At 43.8% G+C, this 25,119-nt stretch overlaps 1 protein-coding gene and 1 long non-coding RNA gene across 2 annotated transcripts; one reads left to right on the forward strand and one right to left on the reverse strand.

Moving 5' to 3' along the window:
- The first annotated feature begins 2,950 nt into the window (after positions 1-2,950).
- SETD7 (SET domain containing 7, histone lysine methyltransferase) lies at positions 2,951-24,915 on the forward strand. The gene is made up of 8 exons (XM_068188049.1): positions 2,951-3,047; positions 7,330-7,459; positions 11,708-11,909; positions 15,252-15,441; positions 17,039-17,120; positions 17,767-17,884; positions 18,179-18,336; positions 18,849-24,915. Exons 1-8 carry the CDS (start codon positions 3,008-3,010, stop codon positions 19,027-19,029), a joined length of 1,101 nt encoding a protein of 366 aa, XP_068044150.1. The 5' UTR covers positions 2,951-3,007; the 3' UTR covers positions 19,030-24,915.
- On the reverse strand, positions 17,649-18,863 carry LOC137472710 (uncharacterized). Its single transcript, XR_010998379.1, has 2 exons — positions 18,712-18,863; positions 17,649-17,853 (listed from the first exon to the last, which is right to left on the reverse strand). It is a non-coding gene; the product is annotated as an uncharacterized lncRNA (long non-coding RNA).
- Positions 24,916-25,119: the final 204 nt, after the last annotated feature.

A 25,119-nucleotide genomic window follows, 5' to 3' on the forward strand; every position in this document is an offset into this window, starting at 1 on the left:
GGAAGGGACCACTGGAGGTCCCTACTACAGCCTGCTCCTTACAGAAGGGGCAGCTCTGAGATCAGGTCAGGTCAGGCTGCTTGGGGCTTTAATGGGTCGGTCTTTAAATGCCCCAAAGGATGGAGACTGCAGAACCTCTCTGGACAATCTGCTGCACTGCTTGGCTGTTCTCACAGCGAGCAAATGTCTCTGTATGTCATGTCTTAGGTCATGTTTTCAGCCATGCCCATTGTCTTTTGTCCTTCTGGTGGAGCACTGTGACAAGCCTGTTTTCATGGTAGCACTGCTGTAAGTGCTGGTGGGATGCTGCTGGGTCCCCCTGAAGCTGTTTCTTCTCTAGGCTGAAGAAGCCTCATTCCATCAGTCTCTCCTCACAGAGCTGTGACTGTCTAGGTCACCTCCAGTAGGATGGAGACAATTCCTGTACTCCCAAGATAGCTGTCTGGAAGACCTAGAAACACTCTGCCTTTCCTGTAAGCTGATACCTGCATATTGTCCAACTGTGGTGGAAAGGAAGGCCCCTGCAGTAGACTGAGACATGGCAGTGACAAAGAACCATCCTTACATCTCCTGGAGCTCCAAAATTGCACCCTCTGCTTGGGGATGTCACCCTTCCTGCAACACTGAGATCCAAGAGTGTGATTCTTTGTGTTTTGTGAATTAAATCCTTCAGCACCATGAGGGAGAAGTCCTGTTTGTCCAACAGGATTTCCTTCCACAACGCGGCAACTCACCTAGTTGATCTAGGAAAGCCAGTAGACATAACCTCTTTGGATTTCAGCAAAGCTTTTGATACAGTCTGTCACAGTATACTTCTGGACAAAATGTCCAGCACACAGCTGGATAACCGTGTTATGCCACAGGTGAGCAACTGGCTCACAGGTCGGGCACAAAGGATTACAGGGAATGGGGTGACATCAGGCTGGTGCCCAGTCACTAGTGGGGTTCTGCCGGGCTCCATCCTTGTCCCCGTGCTCTTCAGCTTCTTCATTAATGCGGGACTCAAAGGAGTGCTAAGTTTGCTGATGATAGTAAACTGGGAGGAGTTGTCAACTCCCTTGAGGGCAGAGAAGCCCTGCAGAGACCTCAACAAATTAGAGAGATGGGCAATCACCAGTTGTAGAAAGTGCAACAAGTGAAGGGCCAGATTCTGCATCTGGGATGGGGCAGCCCTGGATGTACTGGGGGACAGACTGGGGAAGGAGAGGCTGGAGAGCAGCGCTGTGCAAAGGGCCCTGGGGGTCCTGGTCGATGGAAAGTTGGATCTGAGTCAGCAGTGCCCTGGCAGGCAGGAGGGCAGCTGTGTCCTGGGGGGCATCAGGCACAGCATGGCCAGCTGGGCAAGGGAGGGGATTGTCCTGCTCTGCTCTGCTCTGCTCTGCACAGGGGCGGCCTCACCTCCAGTGCTGGGGGCAGTTTGGGGTGCCACAATGTAAAAAAGACATGGAGCCATTAGAGTGTCCAAAGGAGGGCCACGAGGATGGTGAAGGGCCTTGAGGGGAAGTTGTATAAGCAGTGGCTGAGGTCACTTGGTCTTTTCAGCCTGGAGAAGAGGAGACTGAGGGGAGACCTCATTGTGGTTATAACTTCATCAGGAGGGGAAACATCGGGGCAGGCACTGATCTCTTCACTCTCCTGACCAGTGGCAGGAGCCAAGGAAACAGCCTGAAGCTGTGTCAGGGGAGGTTTGGGTTGGATGTCAGGAATAGGTTCTTCACTCAGAGGTTGAGCAGGTTGAACTGGCTCCCCAGGGAAGTGTCACAGCACCAAGCCTTACAGAGTTCAAGAAGGGCTCTCAGGCACGGAGTGGGATTCTTTGTGATGTTGAAACATAAACTTTGAGGGATTTAGAGATTTTAGAGGAGCTAAGATTTTAGTTAGAGATAAGCCTTACTAGAGTTAATTAAAATAAATGAGTAGGCCTTGATGAAGTTAAGTGTAAGTAGTTAACTAATAATTGATTGCTTGTCAACATGATGTTTAGTTAGCTGGGTTTGTAATGAAGGATATAGAAACTGACAAATAGCTTTTAGGAACATAAGACAATTGTGGGCCTCCTCTGTTCTGAAACCAATTGAAAACAGGGAATGGGAGTTCTACCAAGGTTCATTTGTCATATTTGCATTGAAAAGGTAGAAAGGTCAGAATGAGGAAGACTTCATTTACTTCCTCATTTTGGGACCCCTCCCCATGAAAGGGACCACCGACCCATTTCAAGGAACAAACTACGCATGCTTAATAGCTTTTGAAACGATTAGCCTACAAAGTGAGGAATGGGATGTACCAAAATTATGAATCTGCATTTGTATTTTGGGTATTCAATACTTGTATGGATAAAAGGACTCTGTAATAATTTGAAAGGTGCAGTGTGTATTTGGGAGCTATCCCACACGCTGCCTGGCATCACAATAAACATACACTTTCTAACTTTAAACAGAGAGTTTTTGTCTGTCACAGTTGAATATCAGTACTAGATCAATATCCGTATTTCTTTAGTAAATCAATGTCGCTGTGCAGGGCCAGAAGTGGGACTCGATGATGCTAATGGATCCCTTCCAGCTCTCCATACTCTGTGATTCTGTGGTAAGAGCAGCAGGTCAGCGGTCCCTGGTGTGGCAATGGAGAAGGGGCGTCCTGGAGCTGCTGGGGACCCTCCGGCTTTGTGAGGTGAACTGCAGCAACGCCAGTCGGGGCCAGCGGGCCGACGGGTGGACAGCACGGAATGCGCTGGGGGACCAGCGCTGCGCGGGCTGGCGTTCTCGCGTCCTCGGTGCCGTACGCGGGGCCATAGGGAAGCAGCCCGGCCCGAGGCTGAGCCACCACCCCGCGCCATCGCCCTGAGGGGCGCGGCCAGCAGCTCCCGCCGCGCCCCCGTGGCCGCCGTGGCCGCGCTCGGGCACGCCCTGAGGGCGGGGCGAGGCCCCTCCTCCGGGAGTGTGCCGGAGGCGGGGCGTGGGGCGCCCGCCCCCGCCACCGCGGCTGCGCCTTGCCTGCGCCCGCCGCCGCCATGGACAGCGACGAGGAGACGTTGGAGGAGATCGTGGAAGGTGCGTGTCCCACGGCTCGGGGAGCGGGGCCCGCCGGCGCCGGGCGCTGCTGCAGGAGCTATAGGGGCGCGGGGCGGGGGAGGCGGCGGCGGCGGCCGGAGCTGGGCGCCCGGGGTCGGGCGCAGCGCATGACATCAGTGGGGGCTTATGCAACGGACGGGCCGGGGCCACGCACGTGGCGGAGTTCGGCCGGGGGGAGCCGGGGCCGCGCTGGCGCCGTTACCGGGCGGGCGCTTCGGGTGCCTTCCGCCGCCGAGCGCTCCGGCCGCAGCGGGAGGCTCCGCGCCCCGGACGCGGGGATGGCGGCTGCTCAGCTCTTATTGTCAAAAATAAGTCGCGGCCGTGTGTTTCTGCCGCTGCTGTGTCCCCGTGCGGGCGGTGGCCGGCAGCCCGTACTCCCTGGGCGGTGCGGCCGGTGCCCGGTCCTTCCCCCAGCGGCTGAGGGACATGGGGATGCCCAGCCTTGAGAAGAGCCCAGGGAGCCAGGGCCGCAGTCGCAGACGTGCAAATGGAGAAGGGAAAAGAAAGAGCGACTCCAAGAAGACACTGTTGCCATATCCGTGGGCAGCAGGGCCGGAGCCGTCCGTATGGGAGTGGGGTGGGCCACTTTATAGCTGATACACACCCTCTGTGCAGTTCGCCTGTCACGTGTGGGTAGCTAACCCTTGAAGAGTTCTACACCCAGAGGCACATGTCCTCTGGAAGTGAATTACTGATGGAAACCTTAACAGGCAGCGATGCAGCTCCCCAGCACGCTGTCATCCCGTGAGGCGTCTGGGAGCAGGGAGACAAAGCATGGCATCTCCCTCTGTGGGAAAGCACCGGCTCCCCAAAGATTCCTCGCAGGGGGACCGTGGTCCTGCCGGGAATAGCAATCCAGGCTGCTCGGCCGTTGGGACAGGGAGCAAGAGCTGCCGAAGGTGCAGGCGATGCCCCGTGGGCCGTGTGTCTCCTCGGGCAGAAGGATTAGGCCGCAAAGCGAGTTGCTCCAGGGAAGGTGTCTGTCTGTCTGTCTTGCACGGCGGCTTAGTCTGACAGCAGATGTGAGCTGAGCAGCTGCTGCTCGGAGCTGGATTTACTGTCGAGGTGTGTGGTGTGGGAGCCGGAGAAGCTTTGTGGCGTAGAACACAAAGGGTTCTGAGGGAAGCGAGGCTCTGCTATGGATGAGGTGTGCCCTGTGTCCTTACAGATGTGGTTTTCCGCTGCCTTTTCCTGCCAGCTCCTCAAATCTGTGGGTTGCAGTTGTCTGGGGCAAGAAATCATAGTTTTCATCCTTTTATCACCGGTAAAGTGTTCTGCTCTATTCTGGAATTGTTTGGCATCTCCATGGGCTAAGGAAACACATTTTAAAAGCATCTTTTTTCAGCACTGTATAGGAATGTCTGTGGTTTTTTTGAGTGAGACAGAAGTAGGATGCTTTTTGGGGGTGAACAGGATTTTGCACTTACCCAAAGGAAGTTAGAAATACAGAAATCAACACTTCTACTTTTGTAGGGGGGGGGAGTTAGGTTTATTGTTGTGATCCCCCACACATCCATCTGGCATCTTTGTGGCCAGAATTTTTTACTGATGGTTCTATGTCATCTGTTAAGTAATAGTGATACTGACAGTAAAGGGCTTTTATCTTTGATTTGTGTTCATCAGTGGTTTCAGTAAGTGACTCCGTAGCAAACTAACCCCTAATAGGGTAATTCCTTTTCTTGAAAAGTTCGTTTTCTGAGCTTAAGAGGAAGTCTTGGGAGACCCTTAATGCAACAACAGAAGAGAGGTTTTACAATAATTTTAAAATATGTTTAGACGTTTTGGGTTTATTTTTTGCAAATGTAGGAGAGTGGTGAGAAAGGAAAGTGGAACGCACTGCTCCCCATGAAATAATGAGGATATTTTCTGTTGACTTAATTTGAAACAGAATTAGAGCCAAAGGCCTCAGCCATACAGAAAAAAAAGTTGTATTTATGTTATGAAACTTGAAATTGAGTTTTGTCACATGTTATTGACTAAGAGAGACTGTGTTTCTTTTTTTTGTTGCAGTGGTGGGGGCATGGTTTTTTGTTTTTTTTTTTAATAAGGGGAAGCTTCTAGCACATTAGAATAATTGGATTCTTTGTATTGTGGCTGAGATTAAGACCCTGTATAGAGGCCACTGGATCAAAGCTGACCATTTTAAATCTCCAACGTATTCTGTATCCTACTGTGTAAAAGGCCTGACATGTTTTCTCTCTACAGGCATGGCAGCTTTTGTGTTGGGCTTTGCATTCCAGCAATATCTTGACAAAGCTGAATAGTCACAGAGAAAAAAGTTGCAAAAGTTTGTTGTTGCATTGGGTATTTTTTAAAAGAAGTAAAATGTACCAGTATTATCAGTGTATTTTTTTAAATCCAAGCATTTTATAAAATTTTGCCCCTGTAGTGACAGGGAAACTGGTATTGTATTGTTCAGGACTTGTTAATTTACACCAATGTACCATTCTATATTGATAAAACTTAATTTAAAAGGCTTTTAATTAAAACTATATGTGTTAACATAGTTTTTGGTATAAAAGAGGTGTCCACATCAGAAATGTTACTGACCTTTTAGTTTAATTGGTTATTAATATTTGGTTAAATTTAGCTAAAATTTGTCCTTTCTACAAAAAGGAGGTGTCCTGACAGAATGGGAGGGGAAAAAACCTTTCTTCTCCTTGGAAGGAACAGTTTCTGTTTAAAGAGTTCCTCTTCAAAGTAATTAAAAGCCTTTTGTGATAGAGCTTTTTTCCTTCCACCTTTTGCTCTCTCTTTTTACTCTGTTATTTCTCTCACTGTGAATTGATAAGCAGTGCCTGATTGGTTATTCTGGCTTCTTGAACTTTTAACTGTTTTCAATCTAGTTTGGACTAGGGACTTGAAGTGAGAACGCAGTCACATGCAGGTGCGAGAGAAACTTGGTGGAGCATGCAAGGGAAGGGTGAGGGAGGGAATCCTGGCTCCTGGATGAGTTCAGATTCCTCGCTGTTTTCTCCTGTACGCTTTTCTAGGTGCATTTCCATACTCAGTGAAGCCTGCACAGCTTGTTCCCTCTCTGGCCACCAGGCTCAAGGTCTGGTAATACTGAAGTGCCTTTTCTTGCCTGCATTAGCCTGGGCTGTAAATCAGTCCCCTTCACACTGAAGTTTGTTTCTGCCTTTCCATATGTGTGATGAACCTTTTCAGTTTAGGGAAAGTTTGGTCAGGGAAGAGCTTGACCCAAAGCCTGCAGAAGTGGATGCATACACTCTCATCTCTAGTAGGCTGTGTTTGCAGCACCAGGAGACTGGAGGAATCAGAGGCAATGTTTTAGTTAGAAGCATGGAAGAACATAAATATAGACTAGCTGCTATTTATTTTACAGTTTTCATGCAAAATATATACCTGGTAAAATGTCGCTGTGGGAGCTTTAGCACCCATTCAGGTGTGTCCCTGTCCTGAGAGCAGCCCTGCTGAGCTCTGCAGCCAGAGCTCACGCAGCTAAACCAGGCAATAATCATCGTTTGAAACACTTCTCTGTCATTTTGTTTTGGCTTTGAAGAGGCAGTTAGAGATGCAATAGGAGCCTTATTATGCTTTAACTTGGTAGAGTTGCTCAATAAAACACAAACCATGCAGGTGAGGATCCAAGTGTGTTGTGTCTGCTTTCCCTCTGTGCAACAGCTGTAATAGGGAAAACTGATATGGCTGGGGCTAGGAACAGGATATAAAGTGAACACTTGGGAAAGACACTGGAGAACAGCATTTAAAGTATTAAATACCACATTGACTGATGTATTGCAAGGGCACAGCATTATGGGTATTGCATACTTTTATTTCTTTAAATTCCTGTAAAAACAGCTGTACAGTGGCACACCCACATTAGCATAAGGCTTGTGTTTATGAAAGGAAAAAGTCAATCATTTTCTTCTCCTGTTCTCACCAGTAAATATATGTTTTAGATAAAGAATTTTATACTTTTAAAGATGTATATTCATACAAGTTAGAATAATCTAAACCTTGTTTCTTTCAGAAAGCAGTTTTGCTTATTGCTCTCTTCTCTCTCCTGTCTCTCAACCCTTTTCTTTTATCCTTATCTTTTATTTAAAGCTATGTGTTGCACAAGTACAGACTTGAGTTATACAGAATGTCTGATCACCGTTCCTAACAGTAATGATCTGAATTACTGTTTTGTACTAGGGAGCTACTGCATTTCAAGTAGCTACATAATGAGAGCAGATATAAAATCTTGCATAATAATTAATGTGTTCTGTTGCTCTTTGTTTGGATTTTATTTCAGGGCATCTAGATGATGATGGGCTGCCACATGGATTCTGTACAGTAACCTATTCATCGACAGACAGATTTGAAGGAAATTTTGTGCATGGAGAAAAGAATGGCCGTGGCAAATTCTTCTTTTTTGATGGAAGGTACACTCTGACTCTTTGATTTTTCTTCTGTATTCTTCCTTCTGCTTGTAGCCATGCAAAACTAATCTACATTGATGGTACACTGCTGAGTTTCTGGATAAGATTTCCCATTAAAAACTGTTGCTGAAAAGTTTGCTGCTGCTGTAGCCATTCTTGTGGTGGCTTTGTGTGTAATGAGGTGCCTCTAGTTGTTTCCTGGAGGGACAATGAAGTGGTGTGTGCTCTTTTAGCACTGTAAAGTTATGAGCTTAATAGAAATCATAAGAAATGAGAGGAGGTCAAAACTACTGAAAGCCATGCTGACAATGACTTGAACAACAAAGTTCATTATTTCAGGTGGACTTCTTTGCCTTACAGAGCTACACAGAAAGTGCAACTGGACCCAGAGCTCCCTGTCCCAGCCCTCACACACAGACATAGGATCTTGACAGAGAGGCTTGCCTTCCGTTTTGTCAAATTGTTTATCAGTTAAAGGACTGAGTTAAATACAGGTTTGTTAGCAGCTCTAGTTCATCCTCTGCAAGTTGCTTGTGGCCTGGTTTACTTTCAGAAAACCCCCTGTCATTTCCATTCTTTTCGCTGGGAATTGTGACAGTGAAATCGGGCTAGTCTGTGCCTGTGCATGTGTTTTCTTCTCTGATCCTCATTACGAACACCTTGTAAGTCTTCCCCCCATCACCACTGCAGCATTCCTGTCTGCAGCTGCTCAGAATTTCCTCCAAGGGAGCAGCAAATGTATAAAATGATACGATTCTTCATGGTTTTGCAGCTGTTGGTGACACTCTGAATAGCGGCTGTTAAACTGACAGTCATGCCGGGTCTACTCTCTTCCTGCTCAGCAAAATTCTGAGCCGGATCAGAGGTATTGTGCTGTCTCAGTGAGTCAACTCCTTGTCTGTACTTGCCTTTGCACTTGCTTCATACTGGGGATTGTGGGGTATTTTTTTTCATGAGAAAGATAATATATTTATTCAGTTATGTAGAAAGGGATTAGGCCTCTAAGCTTGGATGAAGAAAAATCCTCACTGTTGTTGGTAATGGCCTTATTAAATCTTCTCTGAGTAACTGAAAATCAGTACTGCCCAGCAGCTGAGTTCTCTAAAATAGTTTTGGTTTAAGTTGTTAGACAGCATCTCTGTGGACACATGTATAGAATGTTTCTGTGCTGGTGGATGATCTCAGCAGAGCAGTTGCTGATTGTACAGTCAGAGGAACTGACCTGCTGTTTTGTTTGTAGGGCTGCTCCTCCATGTAATCCAGGATACAGGCAGCATTTAGTGGGAAGAGTCAGGTTGCTGCTGAGCCTTCTCTGTATTGCTTGAGTGTTGCCAACTCTTTTCTTTTTTCCTTCTTTTTCCTCTCTCTCAATTTTCATAACCCTTAAAAAACTGAATTAGCTGGCCACTGATGACTTTAGGAACTAGAAGAATGAAAATATGCAAAAATAGTCTGCAATGTGGTTTTGGAAAATGGGATATTTTTATTAATTGTTATATATTTGAAGTTAGCTAAAGCAGCCTTAACTGAGCAGTAGCTAATTACTGAATTATTAGCAGTAGCTAATCATTTATCTAGCTACACCCAGCTAGCAAGACTAAGTTGCTTTCTGAAATGGATTGTTCAGGAATCATGACATGTTGTAAGAATGACCTGGCATAAAACAGGACATGCTGTTTCCATTAAGTGTGCCATGGACAAGGCTGAGTGCTCATGAAGATGAGCAATAAATATCAAAAATGTCTCAAAACAGCTCTCCCTTTGCAGAATTGTGTGCAGTAAAGCTGATTTCAGGACTCGTGGGTGTGTTTCCCTGGCAGGCTGCTGAGTAAAGGCTGACAGCTGTACTGCTGTTCCTCTGTTATTGGGGAGCAGCTGAGTCCTGTCAAATACAGGACTGGCTGCAGTGTCAGCATTCTCATTTTTTGAGTACTGGGGAATAGGACTGGCTGCCTGGCTGCCTTGTTTGGTAAAGGAGGCTTTTCCCTTTACTGGAATAACTGGCCCTTCCTTTTGATTATTTAAGGGAATGGAAATCTGGAATGAAATATCAGTTGTTTATTTCCTTCCCCTTCAAGAAAATGCAACAAACCACAGCATATTCTTTAAGAGAGAGAGGTTTGCCCTCTGGCATACTCCCTGCTTTGGACTGTGGACTTGAACTTCCCTTGGTGCCAGTGGTTCTGGAGTGTACTTTGCAGAACTCTTTGGACTATAAAGGCAGGCATGAGAGCCGTGCTTGGCACAGAGCTGGAGCTGCCCTTCTGCCCTAATTGGAAACTCCTGTAAACTGGTATCTCCCAGAACACAGTAGAAAACTATTATTTTTAGGGAAAAGGTTTTCCATGTTTCCATAGAGAGGCAGCGAGAGATAAATGGATCAGTCTCTATAGATATTAACTTGGAGTAAGTATTCCCCCCACCCCCAGTTCATATAAATGGTTTAATTGCTAGACAAGAAGTATCTTCCATCCCTTCAAGGCATAGTGGATAATGGGAAGATGGTACATCTGATAAATTTTCACTGTGGTAGGATTTATGTTGTCAGAAGTATGATCATCTGAGAGGCAAACCAGAGAAAATACAGGCTAGTTCAGGGTTTGTATTAAAAAGGTTTTGCTTATAGAAGACACAGAAGCTATTTATTCATCTTTGTGCTGGTCAAGTCTTAGTTGCAATTGCTGTGTCTGGCTGCAGACACCATACTTTGAGAACTTAAAGTGAAGTGAGGAGCAGGGTGGAAATAGCTCAGAAACTCTGAACAGCATAAAAGTTTCTGAATCTGACCTTTTAGGTGGGCTTGAAGGACAGAGACTTCTTTCTTAAGGTATCATCCTTTTGATTTCCTTAGATGAGATGGATCTTTTGGTCACTGTTTGGAGCTCAATAAAAAGAGAAAAAACATAAAAGTTTGAGTTAAAGTAAAAGAAAATATATTCTTTCCAGGACTGACGTACTGTTGTAATTTAGCAGTGTTTTAACTTCAACTAGTGCAATTAAAGGTAATGAGACAGGATTTTTGACTACATAAACTGGGGGTGGCTGATTCTTTTAAGGAGTAATCCTACATGTGCACACTATGTGTGTTTTCACTACAATGGAATTAAGGTCTAGTGATCTGTGGTAAATTAGAGGGGAAAGTGGCATCATTTATAGATAATAAATAAGGGCACTGATTTCTGGTGGTTCCCTCATTGTTCCATGTGCTGTAGTGCCGGACCTATCTGTGCAGTTCTGTAGCAACTGGATCAAGAAATCCATTTCACTGTAAAGTAAAATTATTTTTCTGCCCCTTCTTGTTTTGCATCTGGTGTGCACTGAGGCTTTTACTGTAATATATTTTCCCATGGAAACCTCATCCAGCTTGCCAAAGTTACATAAAAACAGAGTATGAAGCTTTAGAAGCAAGAAAGTGAATTCTGAGAAAAACATTCCTTTCACAACTCTTGCAAATCTGTGTGGTAAAACATGTAGAGTCATGTGCTCACAGACACTGTTTCAGCTTATACCTCAGATGTCTGCATCTGAAAAAGAATTATGCAGTGAAAATATGTGTATGCTGAGAGCTGGCTGTTAGCTAAGTGTGCTGAAGTAAAAGCTAAACAGGTTGTGTTCCCTTATGCTAATCCTAGCATGAGAAGGAAATATCTGAATAGATCCTCTTTTATGGTGATAGTAAAGGGTTTGCAAGACAAAACCAAAATGAAATGTTTCTTTGTTTGAATCCAAGTGCAGCACTAGTTCTTTTTCACAGGCTGTGTTCAATTTTAAGAGAAATATGTGAAAAATGGCTGCTTTTAGTGGGGCCTGTACGAATAGCAGCTAAGTGTATTGCTGGGGAGCTGACACTGAACTGTGGCAGGTTGCAGTTAATTCCCTGTCATAGTTCACATGTACAGCAGCTCAATTTCATCTCTCCAGAGACATGTCAGTGAAGGTCCACACGTAGCAGGTAGAAAATCCTAATGTGAGAGTAGCCTGCTTGAGCAAGAATTCCTTCTTTGACCAGGAGTGTCCATTCGCTGACTATTCCAGCCTACAGAAAATTCCAGGCATGTGATTGAGATGAGTGATTCTGTGTCTGTGCAGCACACTCTGATGAAAGGGTGCTGTAAGTTGTTTTCTGCCTTTGGAGCTCCACAGAAATAAATTTCTGGTTTTCACCTTGGTGTTCCAGTGTGTTGAGGTTTTGGGTTCACCTCTTGACAGGTGAACAGTTTTCCACTGCTGTTTTCTTTCTCTCTTCATCAGCACCCTGGAGGGCTACTACGTTGATGATGCCCTGCAAGGCCAGGGAATCTACACCTATGAGGATGGAGTGGTCCTTCATGGCACCTACTTGGATGGAGAGCTGAACGGCCCAGCCCAGGAGTACGACAGTGACGGGCGGTTGATATTCAAAGGGCAGTATAAAGACAACATCCGACATGGAATCTGTTGGATTTATTACCCGGTAAACCTGACCACCTGCTCTCCTTATTGTAGAATTATGTACCTTTCATTTCTCCCCAGCTGAAAGAAATATCCACCATGACCCAACTATCCAAAAACTAGCACACAGGGAGCTGGGTAAAAGATCTGGGCCTTCTGCCTTTGGGTAGTCCAACACAAAGTTAAAAAGATATTGGTGTTGAATGTTTGCCCAATAGATGAGATTCAGTGAGGTTGCAAGATGCCCACCACCATTTTCATCTTCCAGGAAACCCAGCCCCTTGGAAGTGCATTTATATATAATTTGTATGTAACGTAGAAATAGGATGCCTAATAACTTATGCATTATCTCTTTGGGAAGGCTGGATTTTGCCAGTTTGTAATGCTGGCTGCAGGTGAGGAGCATGGAAGCCATGCCAGTTATTGCAACCTGCTGCTCTTATTAAGGTAGGAGGGGAAAGACTTTGTCTCTGTTTCTGCAGGATATTGTTGGCGTCCACGGTGGTGGTGGACGCAGCCTTCCCTGAGAGCGTCTTGTGCCAGGGGTAGGAGCCAGGAGAGCACCAGCACAGACAGACAGACACACACACACAGCAGCTCGGCAGTGAAGACGCATGAGGGTCCAGGCATGGAGTTCCAACGTGCTTTATTTCAGGCCACGCTGAAGGGGTCCAGGGGCCAAAGACAAAGAGAAAGGAGGGTCCAGGGTATAAATCTAGGGAAAGAGGGGGTGGAGGAGAGCATCAGGGATCCAATGGTCTGAGGGCTCAGGGGCAGTACACAGGGAAGGGACCGGTAGGGAATGCCAGGGTGGATGGGCAGGGTTACACACCAGTGGGATTACAGGGAGTGGAGAACTCGCTAGAACATGAACATATTAGGGTAAAAGGAGGGGGGAAGGCCAGCAGGCCAAAGGGGAGGACAGAACTGGGACAAATGAACGTAGTGCTGCAGAGCACCATGGGGGGAACTTCTTTCCTCACCCTGAGCTGTGAGGAATGCTTGGAGCCTAAGGTGCATCTCTCCAGGGGATCACTGTTGTTCTCCATGCTGTGGGCTCACAGGCCTCCACAGGATATTGTGTGAAGTCTGGCTTTGCCTAACACATCAGATGTAACTAGTGTGAGAGCTATTGCCTCTGAGTGGAGTTGTGGACAAGTGATTTGCTAGTTAAACAAGCCACTATTTTATATTTTTGAATTTTGATGTTCTTTTGTAACCATGCTAGTTAAGGCAGTGACTGTTGTATAGCTTTTAGGGAGTTTTTGATGCAAAATTTAAAAAAAATATAATTCCTATTAAGTCTTACACAGTGGAGTTGAATCTTTCAATCTTACCTTGTGCCAAGAAGGGGGTAATGTCTTCATGTAATTAAGCTGCTGGTCAAAACCCAGTCTAATTCTGTACATATGGCACAAGCTTTAGTTGCAGATTGATTTCTAAATGCTTACCAACACTGTCTGTTCATTTTATTTACTGGTTTTCACTGTTGCCATTAAGCATGTATTAGGATCAGCAAACGCTTGGTGTATGCTGCCAAAAGTTTTTCAGTCCTAGTGTATAAAATACACACAGCTGACCATTCGCTTCATGTATCTCCTGCTTCATCATCCAGATGACAAAGTGTTGCTGTACCTTTTGGAAATGTTGATAATTAGAGGTTGTTTACCGTTACTATCTTGCCAGACTAAGGGATGCAAGGTGTTCCAAAAACCTCCTTTGCCATGGAACCAATTGTTTTCTCATGACTCTGTGCAGGATGCTATGTGCGCAGTTTTTTTTCCCAGACTTGAGGTTCATTGTTCTCTATTACAACATGCTTGAAACTCTTTCATCCTTGGAGGTGAACAAAATGGTGTCTCTTTGAAATAGAGCCTGTGCTCAGTGGTCTTGATATAAATCAGTTTGTTTCCACAACACACCTGCTGGTCTTGCTCCAGGGTGTTATTGATGCTTCCTTGTCTTTTTTGAAATAAATACCTGAGGTGGTGCCTAGATTTGAAAGACAGGTGTCTGCTAAGGAAGGCGGGAACCTCCCTTGGAATGGAAAAAAATATGACCCCCTCAGTATCTTTGGCCTTCCAAAGAACACCCCCATGCCAGGTGAAAAAAGTAACCAGCTACACCCTTCCCCCTCCTCTTCCCCCCAGCCACATCTTTTGTTCTCTAAGTATCCATAGTTTATTGTTTTGTAGCAACAGATTGGACAAAATAACATGAGAGAAAGAAACAAAAGGAAAAATCTTAACCCCCAAGAAGTGGTTAGACCTGTGGTAATATATGCATCTCATTTCTGCAGTTCTGGAAATAGATCTAACCTGAGCTGCAGGCAAATCACAGATGGCAAAGCCCAGGGCTGAAATGTGTAAACTTTGGAGAGGAAGAGTGTTGCTGTTGATGCTTTCCACAAACAGATGTTCTCACTGATTACCACCTGACATTGGGGGGCACTCTGGAAATCATTTTTCCTTCATAGGCTCAAGTCTTTAGAGGTACCATGAATTAGCAAGGTAGCATTAAATCTTTTTTTCCTCCAGCACAGTATCATAGTAATCAAACTTGGACATCTGTGTGGCTTTGGTCCTTGTTTTGCACACTGCACACATAAAACTTCCACCAAGTGAAATGGAATATTTGTGTCACATGGAAGGAAAGACCTTGGGTTTTGCCTATTCGGAACAACGTAGAAAATCGTTATTATCCTAACTGGAATGACTTCATCAAACTTCTTAATGTGTCTGTTTCTCCCTCATTTTCATAATTTCACATCTGAACTTACTGATGCATTTTTAAAAGTTTGGGGAAAACCCTTTTCATTTACTGGATGTTGTCTAGAAAATAGAATAGATCTTCCCAACAACATTAGAGCAAGTATAAAAGCAGACTTTTACTTGAAAGCTGTCAGGTACTCAGTATGGTGAAAACCACACATGGTACAGTAAATTCACCATTTTCTAAGGTTTATTGATTAGTGTTATTATCATGTATTGTCCAGTTAAAAGGTTAGTTGATTAGGTAATAACTCCTCGGGTTCTGCCCCACTGGAAGCAGTCCCCAGGCTTCTTATGTCCCACTTTCGTTAGGTTAAGTCCAGATTCTGGTTGGAAAACAGAATGTTGTTGTAGTTGGTACTCTTCTTGGGGTAAGACTAAAGAATATTTTAGGAATGTGTTTAGAAGGTTAGCATATTGTTCCTAAATATAGGGGAACAGGATAGGAAAAGTAATAGAAGCTACAGCCACACATTTGCAATCTACAAAACTACAAATACATGAAAAATAAAAAAAAGATAAAAATCTTAGGCATTAAGGACAGTAAAGTATAATTAAATGCTTTGCCTTTTCTTTCTTGCCTGTGCTCTCAGGATGGAGGCAGCCTTGTGGGAGAAGTGAATGAAGACGGGGAGATGACTGGAGAGAAAATAGCCTATGTGTATCCTGATGGAAAGACTGCATATTCTGGAAGGTTCATAGATGGAGAAATGATAGAAGCAAAATTGGCAACTCTGACAGCTGTTGAGGATGGGAAACCTCAATTTGAAGTAGTTCCAGGCAGTAAGTTCAGCCAACACAAACTTGTATTCCTGCTACCAGCCCTTTGCTGCAGACAGCTTGATTCCTGTGATGTTCCTCACTTGAGACTGGCTGTCATGACTCAGGCTGTTAGTGAGGGGCCCTTTCTCCAAGTCACAGAGTTGGGCAGAGAGGAAGATGATCTTTGTCATGGAAACAGATGGGAAGTGCCCCCTGTGTGGTCCTGTCCCAAGTGCATTTCACAGCCCTTCTCTCACTCCTGTGTTCATGGGCACAGTTCTGCTTGTCACCACATCCTGCTACCCTCTGCACCAGATGGAAAACGTGCTCCATTCACCCTGATAATGGTGGTGCATCTACCTCCTCAGCTCCGGTGTTTCTTGCAGTGAAGTAACTGCAAGAGGAGAGCGAGGCCCTGATTTGGTTGTAGCTCTGTCAGCTGGGTTTGTGCAAGTCAGTGTTTGTAATGTGAATGTTCTGGCACCTGCGTGTCTGGGCTGAGATTAGGATTAGTGAACGAGATTCAGTCATTGTGTAATGGTTTGATTCACCAGCACCGTACTGTGTGTCTGATCCTGCTGACAGAAAGTGGCTGTGAAGTGCACGGGCATAAGGTGGGGCCTTCTCCACCTAGTGGCTTGAACTTATTATTCTGGAGTGGGTTTGTTGTTCTGAGGTGTCTGTGATGTTTTGGAGGAGTGTGGGTTAAGCTGCGGTAACAAGCAGGGACTGCTAATGCATTTATTGCTCTGCCAGCAAAAATTGTCTCACTTGATATGAAATAGGCATGTAAAGCTCAGTGAAAAGGTATTGACAAGCAAATGCATGACAGTTTTATTTTCTCTCAGTTATGATAGCAAGTCAGAATTTAACTTAATACTTACTTTGTGGGAGGGTACGGTTGTGCTTTTGTAAATAAGATGAGGTTACACTCAGGGGGAAGCTGCCTTTGTCCAGAAGAGATCCTGGATACCAGGGGCAAAGGCCTTATATCAAACTTTGTAGTATTCTGTTCTGTGGGGATTTTTCCCATCTTATTTCCACCTTCTTCTTAATCTATGTCCAAGATAGTCCTCTGGCATTTGGGAGAAGGATGTAAGAATATAATTAGAGCTGTACCACTAAGTTGCTTATTAATGGCAAAAAATAAAGGACTGTAGCAAGACTGCTTTCTGATTACTAAATGTTATCTTCTGACTGAAGTCTCTTCAGGATCTGGACTAGAAAATATTTCATATTTGAAGTTTTTGGGGATTTTTTAAGTGATCTGTTGAATATATCCTTTTAAGTTTTGTTTTGCTTTTAAATTGTATTTAGAGACACTAGGAGGGTGAGTTTTGAAAGAGTATCCAGTCCTCCTCTACAAGTTGGTAATTTAAAGAACATATGTATCATCTTTTTGTGTTCGTACTATTACTCTAGATTGTTGAGGGGGAAAAATAAGTCTCACTTAAGGCTTTTTACAGGCGCAGTTCTGTTTAATACCTTTTTTTGGAAGTGTAGCATTTTTTGCAGCCATTAGAATTTAATTTTTGAATGTCTTGGTTAAGTTAAGGATTGCATACTCTCAGTACTGCAAATTAATTTATTTCCTTCATTGATGTCTGAATTTTTTTAGGCCCAGTATACAGTTTTGACAAATCTACTTCATCCTGCATTTCTACAAATGCCCTTCTTCCTGATCCTTATGAATCAGAGAGGTAATTTTTTTTCTTCTCCCCATATTTCTTCACTGTTACCTATTTAGGGCCTAATTTTACAAACCTTTTTTCATCTAAAACTTGAAGGATATGTAAAGTTTTGTAAAATGGAATCCCTGTGTGGCTTCCTACCTCAACTGTAGGCACTTTCTGATAGCCTGAAATATCTAAATAAGTGATTAGTAAAATGCTTGCTTTAATTTGCATTGAGTACTTGAAGATGTGGGGCATCACCTTGAGAACTCTTGCTTCTCAGTGCATGTACATACCAGCAACCCCAGCTTGGTGGGGACTTCTGGGCTTCTGATATGTTATTGAGGATGTTCCTGAATTGAAGCCATCATTGTGGAGTAATAGCAGATTGGCACTTAAAAAAAAAAATAAAAGTTTTCCAAGTCAGCCGAAACTTCCCACTAAATCTCAGTTTTGACAAAATAGAGAGAACATATGGAAGAGAGGAAGGAAAGGAGTTAAGAGTTTTTTATAATAATAATAATTATTATTGTTATTGTTATTATTATTTTGCTGTTGTTGTTATTAGCTTCATTGTTATACTGAAGTGTTGGGCTTTATCCCAGTAGTGTTGTGCTTCTTGAAAATTAAAACTGCGGCCAGTTACTGATTCCATGCCCTGTTCCTCTTGTAGGGTGTATGTGGATGTCTCTCTCATTTCCAGTGCTGGAGAAGGATTGTTTTCAAAAATAGCAGCAGAAGCCAGTACAGTGATGTCCTTCTATAACGGAGTGCGAATTACACACCAGGAGGTAAAGAAAAGAAAAAAGTCAGTCTGAATTTTCATTGCTCCTCCTGAACTTTTCTTTTCATAGTAGGATCTAACACCCACTACCTCCCCACCCTTGATTTAACATGATGGAGTTTAATTGAAAGAAAGTGCATGCTCACCTATGTATAGATTTTAAAAGTGTGGGTTGTTCTTTTTAATGGCGTACACCCATGAAAAGCTTTATTTGCATATATTTTGAATGTTGGCTTTTAAACTGCTGATGAAGTTGACCCCTCCTACACACAGACATTGGATTTTTGCCTTGCAAACTTAGGTAGACAGCAGAGACTGGGCCCTCAATGGAAATACAATATCCTTGGATGATGAAACGGTCATAGACGTGCCAGAGCCCTACAACCACGCTGCCAAGTACTGTGCCTCACTGGGGCATAAGGCCAACCATTCCTTCACTCCTAACTGCACCTATGAGCCGTAAGTACAGCCCTTTGTTTTAGGGGAGAAGCTGCAGCCTGGCTGGCTGGGCTCACAGGAGGTCCCTGGGCAGCTGGAAGAGGACCAGTGGTGGGCTGGGAGTAAAGAGTTGAAGCACTGAAGGAGCTTCTGCTCACCTAAGCCGAGTTGGAAATGGACTAGCATTATGGGTGCTTGATGTGTATTGGGACTTACCATGGAGTATCTCGAAGTTTGCAACTTGTTGGTTTTGTCATGATCTTTGAGTTGCTTCTTGATTGTAAAATGCATCATCACAGTTCTCTAAATCCTAGCTTGGCTAGAACTGCAGTGTATTTGCTGAACTACCAGTGCTTTGATAAATCAATATTTTTGCTCATATTCTTAAATATTTACAAGGTTGACTCAAATCTGCTAATTCAATATCAGATTATGCAGTATTGCTCTGAAGTGAGTAAATTCCGGAACTGTAAAATGGGCTGGCAGAGTATGCGAATTGACAGCTGAGCCTAGCAAAGATGTTTTTTTCCTAGGTTTGTTCATCCTCGTTTTGGGCCCATCAAGTGTATCCGTACCATCAGGGCTGTAGAGAAGGATGAGGAATTGACAGTGGCTTATGGGTATGATCACAACCCTGTGGGGCAGAATGGGCCTGAAGCACCAGAGTGGTACCAGCTGGAACTGAAAGCTTTCCAGGCTGCCCAGCAAAAGTGACATGGGAGCGCCTTCTCCGTTCAGCAAACTGAAACAGAACCTTGGATCTATGCACTACCTTTATACTGAAGACTGGACAACCAGGGATTGTTCATGCTGTTGCATCATAACCTTGCATTCTGTGTTAAGAGATAAGTTCCTTGGATACTAACTAGGTTTGACTGTGTTACTTATAGCAGATTTAAAAATAAGCTAGCATTGCACCAGTCTTATCTGAAAAAATAATTTAATATTCTATACAAGATGTGGTATTCTTTGGTAGCTTCTGCTTTTGCACCATATGCAAAGATGCCAAAAGACTAGAAAGAAACTAAAAATGGGTGTATTGTTCACTTTTAGTTGGCAGACTTAGTGTTGCTCTCTACCTGCCTAGGCATTATTGTGCAACTGCATTTTGCATATATGCCACTTGTGATGATAACAGTAATATTTTGATATTCTCTAATAGTAGCATAATTTTGCCTTTTTAAAACCTTTGATCTGAATCTTGCAATAGAGCAGTTTATTTATTAGCATATAGGAGGCTGGGTTTTAACTCCCCTTTCCTCTTGTCTGAACATTGTTCTTTCTACAAATCCTCTTTTGCAGGAGAAAATCCTTTCTAACTAGTGGAAAGGCTTGTGTGTGTATGTGAGAGTGCTGTGTGTTGGTCTCTGTGGCTCTCTAAATAGTATAGCAACATGTCTAAACCTAATATTTATCTAGCCTGTACGGCTGGCTTATTTTATTTAATTTATTATTATAACATGCAAATGAAGCTGTTCTTTGCATGAAGATTTTGTGAAAAGGAGAAAACAGACTTGCTGTTGAAAGACTTCCAGAAGTACTTGTTCTGGAAGGCAAGCACATTACTTGCATCCGTGTTCATGAGTTGGTTTGTGTATTTCACCTGTTCAAGTGGCCAGTTCTCAAGGCAAAAGATGCTTGGATCTCCCATGGATTCTCTGTTAGGAGGTGCACGTATCTGGGGGCAGGCTGTAGTCCTTGGTGAAGGAGAGCTGTATCTTTTCACTTGATGTTCACTTGATGGAACAACATAGCCTTATAGCCATCTTCTAGTAGTTCTGGTTTATGACACAGTGAATTAATATAATATGAGGTATCAAAATAAGGGTTTTTTTAAAAAGCAAAGATATTAAAATATTGTTTTTGAAAGACAAACAATGAATGTAAAAACATCACTCAATGTTTATATTTATAAACAGCAGTCAATCCATAGCTTTGTTGCAGCCAGCAGTGGGGGCTTGTGAATATTCATCTGCAGGGCTATGTTCTGGGGTTTTTCAGGGTTAGGGAAAATGTGTGGTTTTTTTAGATACTGTACTGAGCTTGCGTAATGCTGTGTAAGAGAGAAATCATGTATTGTCTTGGTCTGGATACTAGAGCCTTTCTGAGACTTTGATGTTCTCTTTTGGGTTTAGCAGCTTTGGAAAAACTCATGCATTTGCAACGCTTTCTTGAAATGTTTGTAGTTTTAAAAAGTTTGTATATATGTAACATAAATGATTTGGGAATCAGACCTACCTTTCTGTTGCAACACATTTTGGTTGCTTGCTTGAACTGTTGGAGGCATCTGGCTGTCTGGGGAGCTGGGCAGGGAGAATGTGTTGCATACCTGCAGGTAGAAGGATGAGGCTGCTGTTCTGTGCAGTCTGAGAATCCTTTCCTTGGTATCTGTGGAAGGTTAGGAATTACTCATAACAACCTGGGCTCTGCTTAGTCCCTGTGGCTGCTCACAAACATTTTCCATCACCTCATCATTTCAGTTTGCACAGAAGCTGCTCTGTGCATGTGCTGAGGTGGGGGACAAGCAGGCTCAGGGTACTGTGACACTCTTTCAGCAGTGATCTGCACATGAGCTGTGACACCTCCCATCTCCTTGTGCTGGACACTCAGGTCACAGCTCCGCGTCTCGTCCACGGCAGAGGTGACAGGTCAGGGACTCACCTGAGTGTGCAGAGACACGGCCAACCTCATAGGTGATGGAGAGTTGCCAAAGGTCAGTCAGCTGCTCAGCTTCACTAAATGATTCTCAAAAAGAGATGGGCATGACTTCATCTGTCCCTACCTGCCCATGGGTCATTACTTTAGGTCATCAGCCACTTGCAGGAAAGCCTCTGGTAGGGAGCTCTTACGCGTGTCTTGGGAATTATTGTGCCGGGATCATGAAGTTTGCAAAGTTGAGGCTTGAGTTTGGGTGCAGGAAAGAGCAGAGGGAAGATGTGACTGAGCCCTTCTGGGAATGGATGGTAACTCCTTCCACAATCTTGATAACCTGCTTTGGACTGCTGGCCTCTCATTGCTCACTGGGCAATTGTGTTTAAAATGTTCTGATCTCTACAGCTCCTTTGCCTTCATTTCTGATCAGTCTCAGATTCCTCTGCTAATCTCCTGTCTGGAGTTGCTTATGTTTTAATAGATTTATCAGTCTTCATGTTGCCTGATTTTGAGATAAATAGAATATAGGTGCTCTTTGTGCATCAGGCTTGAAGAATTGTATCCTAAAATAGGGAAATTCTAGGGGAAAAAAGGCACCGAGGTGTCCTGTGTCTTCTGAAAAAAATTGGTGAGAGTCAAGCAGATGCTTTTATACATGTGTGTAGCCTGGTAGGTAGCATGCCACAGCTGTGGCTGTTGTCTCTGTTATCTCTGCTATCCTTCTCAGCTCTATAAAATCTGTTGGTCCTTCTATAGCTCCCTTCTTTAGAGACCAACCTGCTATAAAAAGTTGTGATTACAGAGCTGCTTTGGCTTGATTCAGGACCAAGCCTTTTAACTCTTCTTTGTTTTCTCTCTCTTCCTGGTCTGTTAGAGTGGAGATGGCTTTTGCCACTGGGTGGTGAAAGAGCTCAGTGTGTCCTTCAGAGGTGTGAGTTGGCATCCCCTGGTTCAAACACAGGTTAGTTACAGAACTCCAAATAATGCCTTAACTTGGTCAGTGTGTTGCAGCTCAGTTTCTGGGGCTCACTAGAGAGCAAGACCAGCTTCACAAAGCTCCTCATTGGTAGTGTGATGACATCCATAGACACAAGACCCACACCCAGCCATGGTTTTCATTTGGGGAAGAGGAAGCATCACCTTGCACAGAAATCTTCTTGGGTCTGTAGGATGCAGCTGACTACTGGTGAATATGCAATAAGAAGCTCCACTTCTTAGAGTCTGGCCAAAGACCTTTCCTGTGGGTACAGAAGCTGGGAGGAGAGCTGATGCCTGTCAGCTGAGCCTGAGTGAGCGGCTGGCTCTCGGGATAGCCATTGTGACTAAAGAATAGCGTAGGAAAACCTGGAATTGCTGGATTTTTCAGGTACTGATCAGTTCCCAAAATCTGCCTTTGGTCTGCAGTACTGCACTTGGCTTCTCTGTGATGGGAGGGTTACTTGAGCTCCTTTATGAGAAGCCTGAATCACCATGTATTAGAGGCTGCTGATTGTCTCTTTAAAAAAAAATAAAATCTGAAGAGGATCTTCCTGTGATGGCAGCACAGGGTTTTCTTACCAAGAATACAGAAGCTTTGTTTTCTGGAAGTGGTTGCTCTTGGAGATGAGAGCCAGAAAAGTTGCAGCTGAGAGCTGCCTGCTGCTGGGGTCACTCCACTGGATAAGAAGGAAAAGGGCTTAGGCCATGGAGGGGGTGTCTGAAGTTGAGTCTTGTGCTATAATTTTACTTTTGGGGATCCTGATTTTCTTTTAACAAACCTGAAAAGGCTTTTTATTCCCTTTTTAAAAAAATAGTAATTATAAAATACTTACCCTAAATAAATACCTGTAAATCTTGACTGCTGAAAAAGTCAAATTAAATACATGGAAATGGCTTTTCAACTGTGAGAGTTTTTGGACTTTTTCTACAGTTACCATGATACCTCCTAGGATGGCCCATGCTTTTAATCAGGTGAAGCTCCTGGGGAGGTTTTGGCAGCTTTGGGAGGCCATGGAGTGAGGCTGCATGTTTTGGGAGTGACTAGGCAGGCTTCTCCTTGGCACAGCTTTTCCAGATGTGGAAGTGTTGCACACAGATGGCAGTGGGTTTTTTTCCCCGGGGGTCTTGTAGCATGTTGCTAGAAGCTGAAAGGAACATGCTACAAGAAGCAAAAGCTCTGTCGGAGATTTCTCACCCTCTGTCAGGCACTGGAGGAGCAGAGTAGCCAACATCCCATCTGGTAAGAGAAACTCATAAATTACGGAAATTGATGCTTTTTTGTTTCCTTCCCAGCTGTCTGCCCTTGTCCTCCAATCAAACCAGTGCTCCTCACTTGGGTTGTGCCAGGGGTGCAGAGGTGTTGCTTCTGTTCCAGAGACCTGTGATTTGTGTCCTTTCACTCAGTTTGATGGTCTTTAGGGAAACGCTGCTGTTGTGATGAGGTAACATTCCACAGAGCCGAGGAGTATCTGCTGCTTTGTTCTCCTGTGGCCCAGCAGAATTGCTGGAGCTATGGGTGCCTGAGGGCTTCACCTCCAAACACTTAAAAAAACCAAATTGCTTTGGAAACAGTGGTACTGAAGTATCTTCTTACATGCTGGGGTGCTGCCTGTTCCTCACTTCCACTGCACTGCTGTGTGCCAAGGGCATCCAAGCAAAGAAAACAGGTGTGGGAGCAGCTTCATCTGCGAGTGGAAATGGGCTTCACCTGCAGTGAACTTGTTCCTTCTGCTTCATGTAATGGAAACATGAGAACTGTATTTTTGGACAAAGAATTTCTAAGCAGTCTAATAAGGGTTTTGTTGGTTTTTTTTTTAATAAAAAAGGTGGAAGTTTAAGTGCATGTTTACTTGTCCCAGATGGAAAGGTTTTGAACACTAAGGTCACTCTGTCTTGAGTGGACCCTCCTCTGTCTTGGGGCAGTAGAACTTCCTGCCCTTTTTCTCTTTACCATTTTACTGTAACTCTTTATTTCCCCTAGGAGAAATACCTGTACAAGAATTATAAGCAATTAAACATTCAAGCCATAAAATCATGAGTGTGGGAAGACCCGCTTCACAAGTTTTAACATTTGTATGTAAAATGATGTTTGTATGAAATTGTATGAAATATTTTCATGGTAGAAAGAATATTTAAACAAAAAAGTTCCAGTAAGATCTAAACCAGATTTAAAGGGATGTCTTTTTGTAAGATGCAAGTGTAATTGAATACCAGTAAGTAGATAATTTTTTTTTTTTGTAGGGGAGATGCAACAAATCATCCTTACAATTACAAATGGTCGTTTCTGCTATTTGGGGAAGTACTTATGCAGCATTACATGCAGCCACCATAAATAATTGCAGTAGCAAGGCTAGTCACATTTTCAAGACGTACCTCTCAGCTTGTCTCTTCATGATATCATACAAAGGACCCATCCCTCCTTCCTGTAGATTCCCTTCTAGAAACCTTTTCCTACTGCAGCTGTAACAAGTTTAACTCTGAGCTAAGAACCAGACTAACATTGTGTATTACTTAACAGTTTCTGCTGGGCCTTCTGCTATTTTAATAATCTTCAGCCCATAATTACTGGGTGTCTCTGTTCTGAAGAACTAAGTGCTAAAGAATAATCTTTGGGGTAAGCTTATACGTGTGTTAACAGTTAACCCCAGAGTATTCAACTTGTGTACAGTTCTTGATAGGTGTTTTATGACATTTGTACTCGAACTATGAGCCTTACTGAACATCTGTAAGTTTATTCATGACTTTTAAAAAATGGATAACTCTAAGAAAGATGTTTACATGAATGATATTTGCCCTTCCTTTCATGTTATGAATGGGGTTTTTATAGTGTGTTTGGGCGTATGTGCAAGGAAGCAAGAGAAGTGTTTCTGGGGAAAAACAGACTTGACAAACATTTGTAATAAGTGAATTTTAAAGATTGCTTTAATTGCGCTATGAAGGCAATGCAAAAATAAAATATTCAACAGAAAACCAGTGTCTCCCCTTGTTATTTTTGTGTCACAGTTTTGGGCATCCTCTGACCTCTCCCCCTGCTTGTGTCCTTTGTGCCCACAGTTTTTGCTGATGCACAGGAGCAGGATTTCACACAGTTAACACACATCTAGGCCACGTTATGTAAATAGTGAATGAACATCTGACACCACTTGTTGGTCTTTTCTGTCACCTCTGCTGCTT

Source organism: Anomalospiza imberbis, chromosome 4 (genome assembly GCF_031753505.1).
Source record: "Anomalospiza imberbis isolate Cuckoo-Finch-1a 21T00152 chromosome 4, ASM3175350v1, whole genome shotgun sequence".
Taxonomy (NCBI): Eukaryota; Metazoa; Chordata; class Aves; order Passeriformes; family Viduidae; genus Anomalospiza; species Anomalospiza imberbis.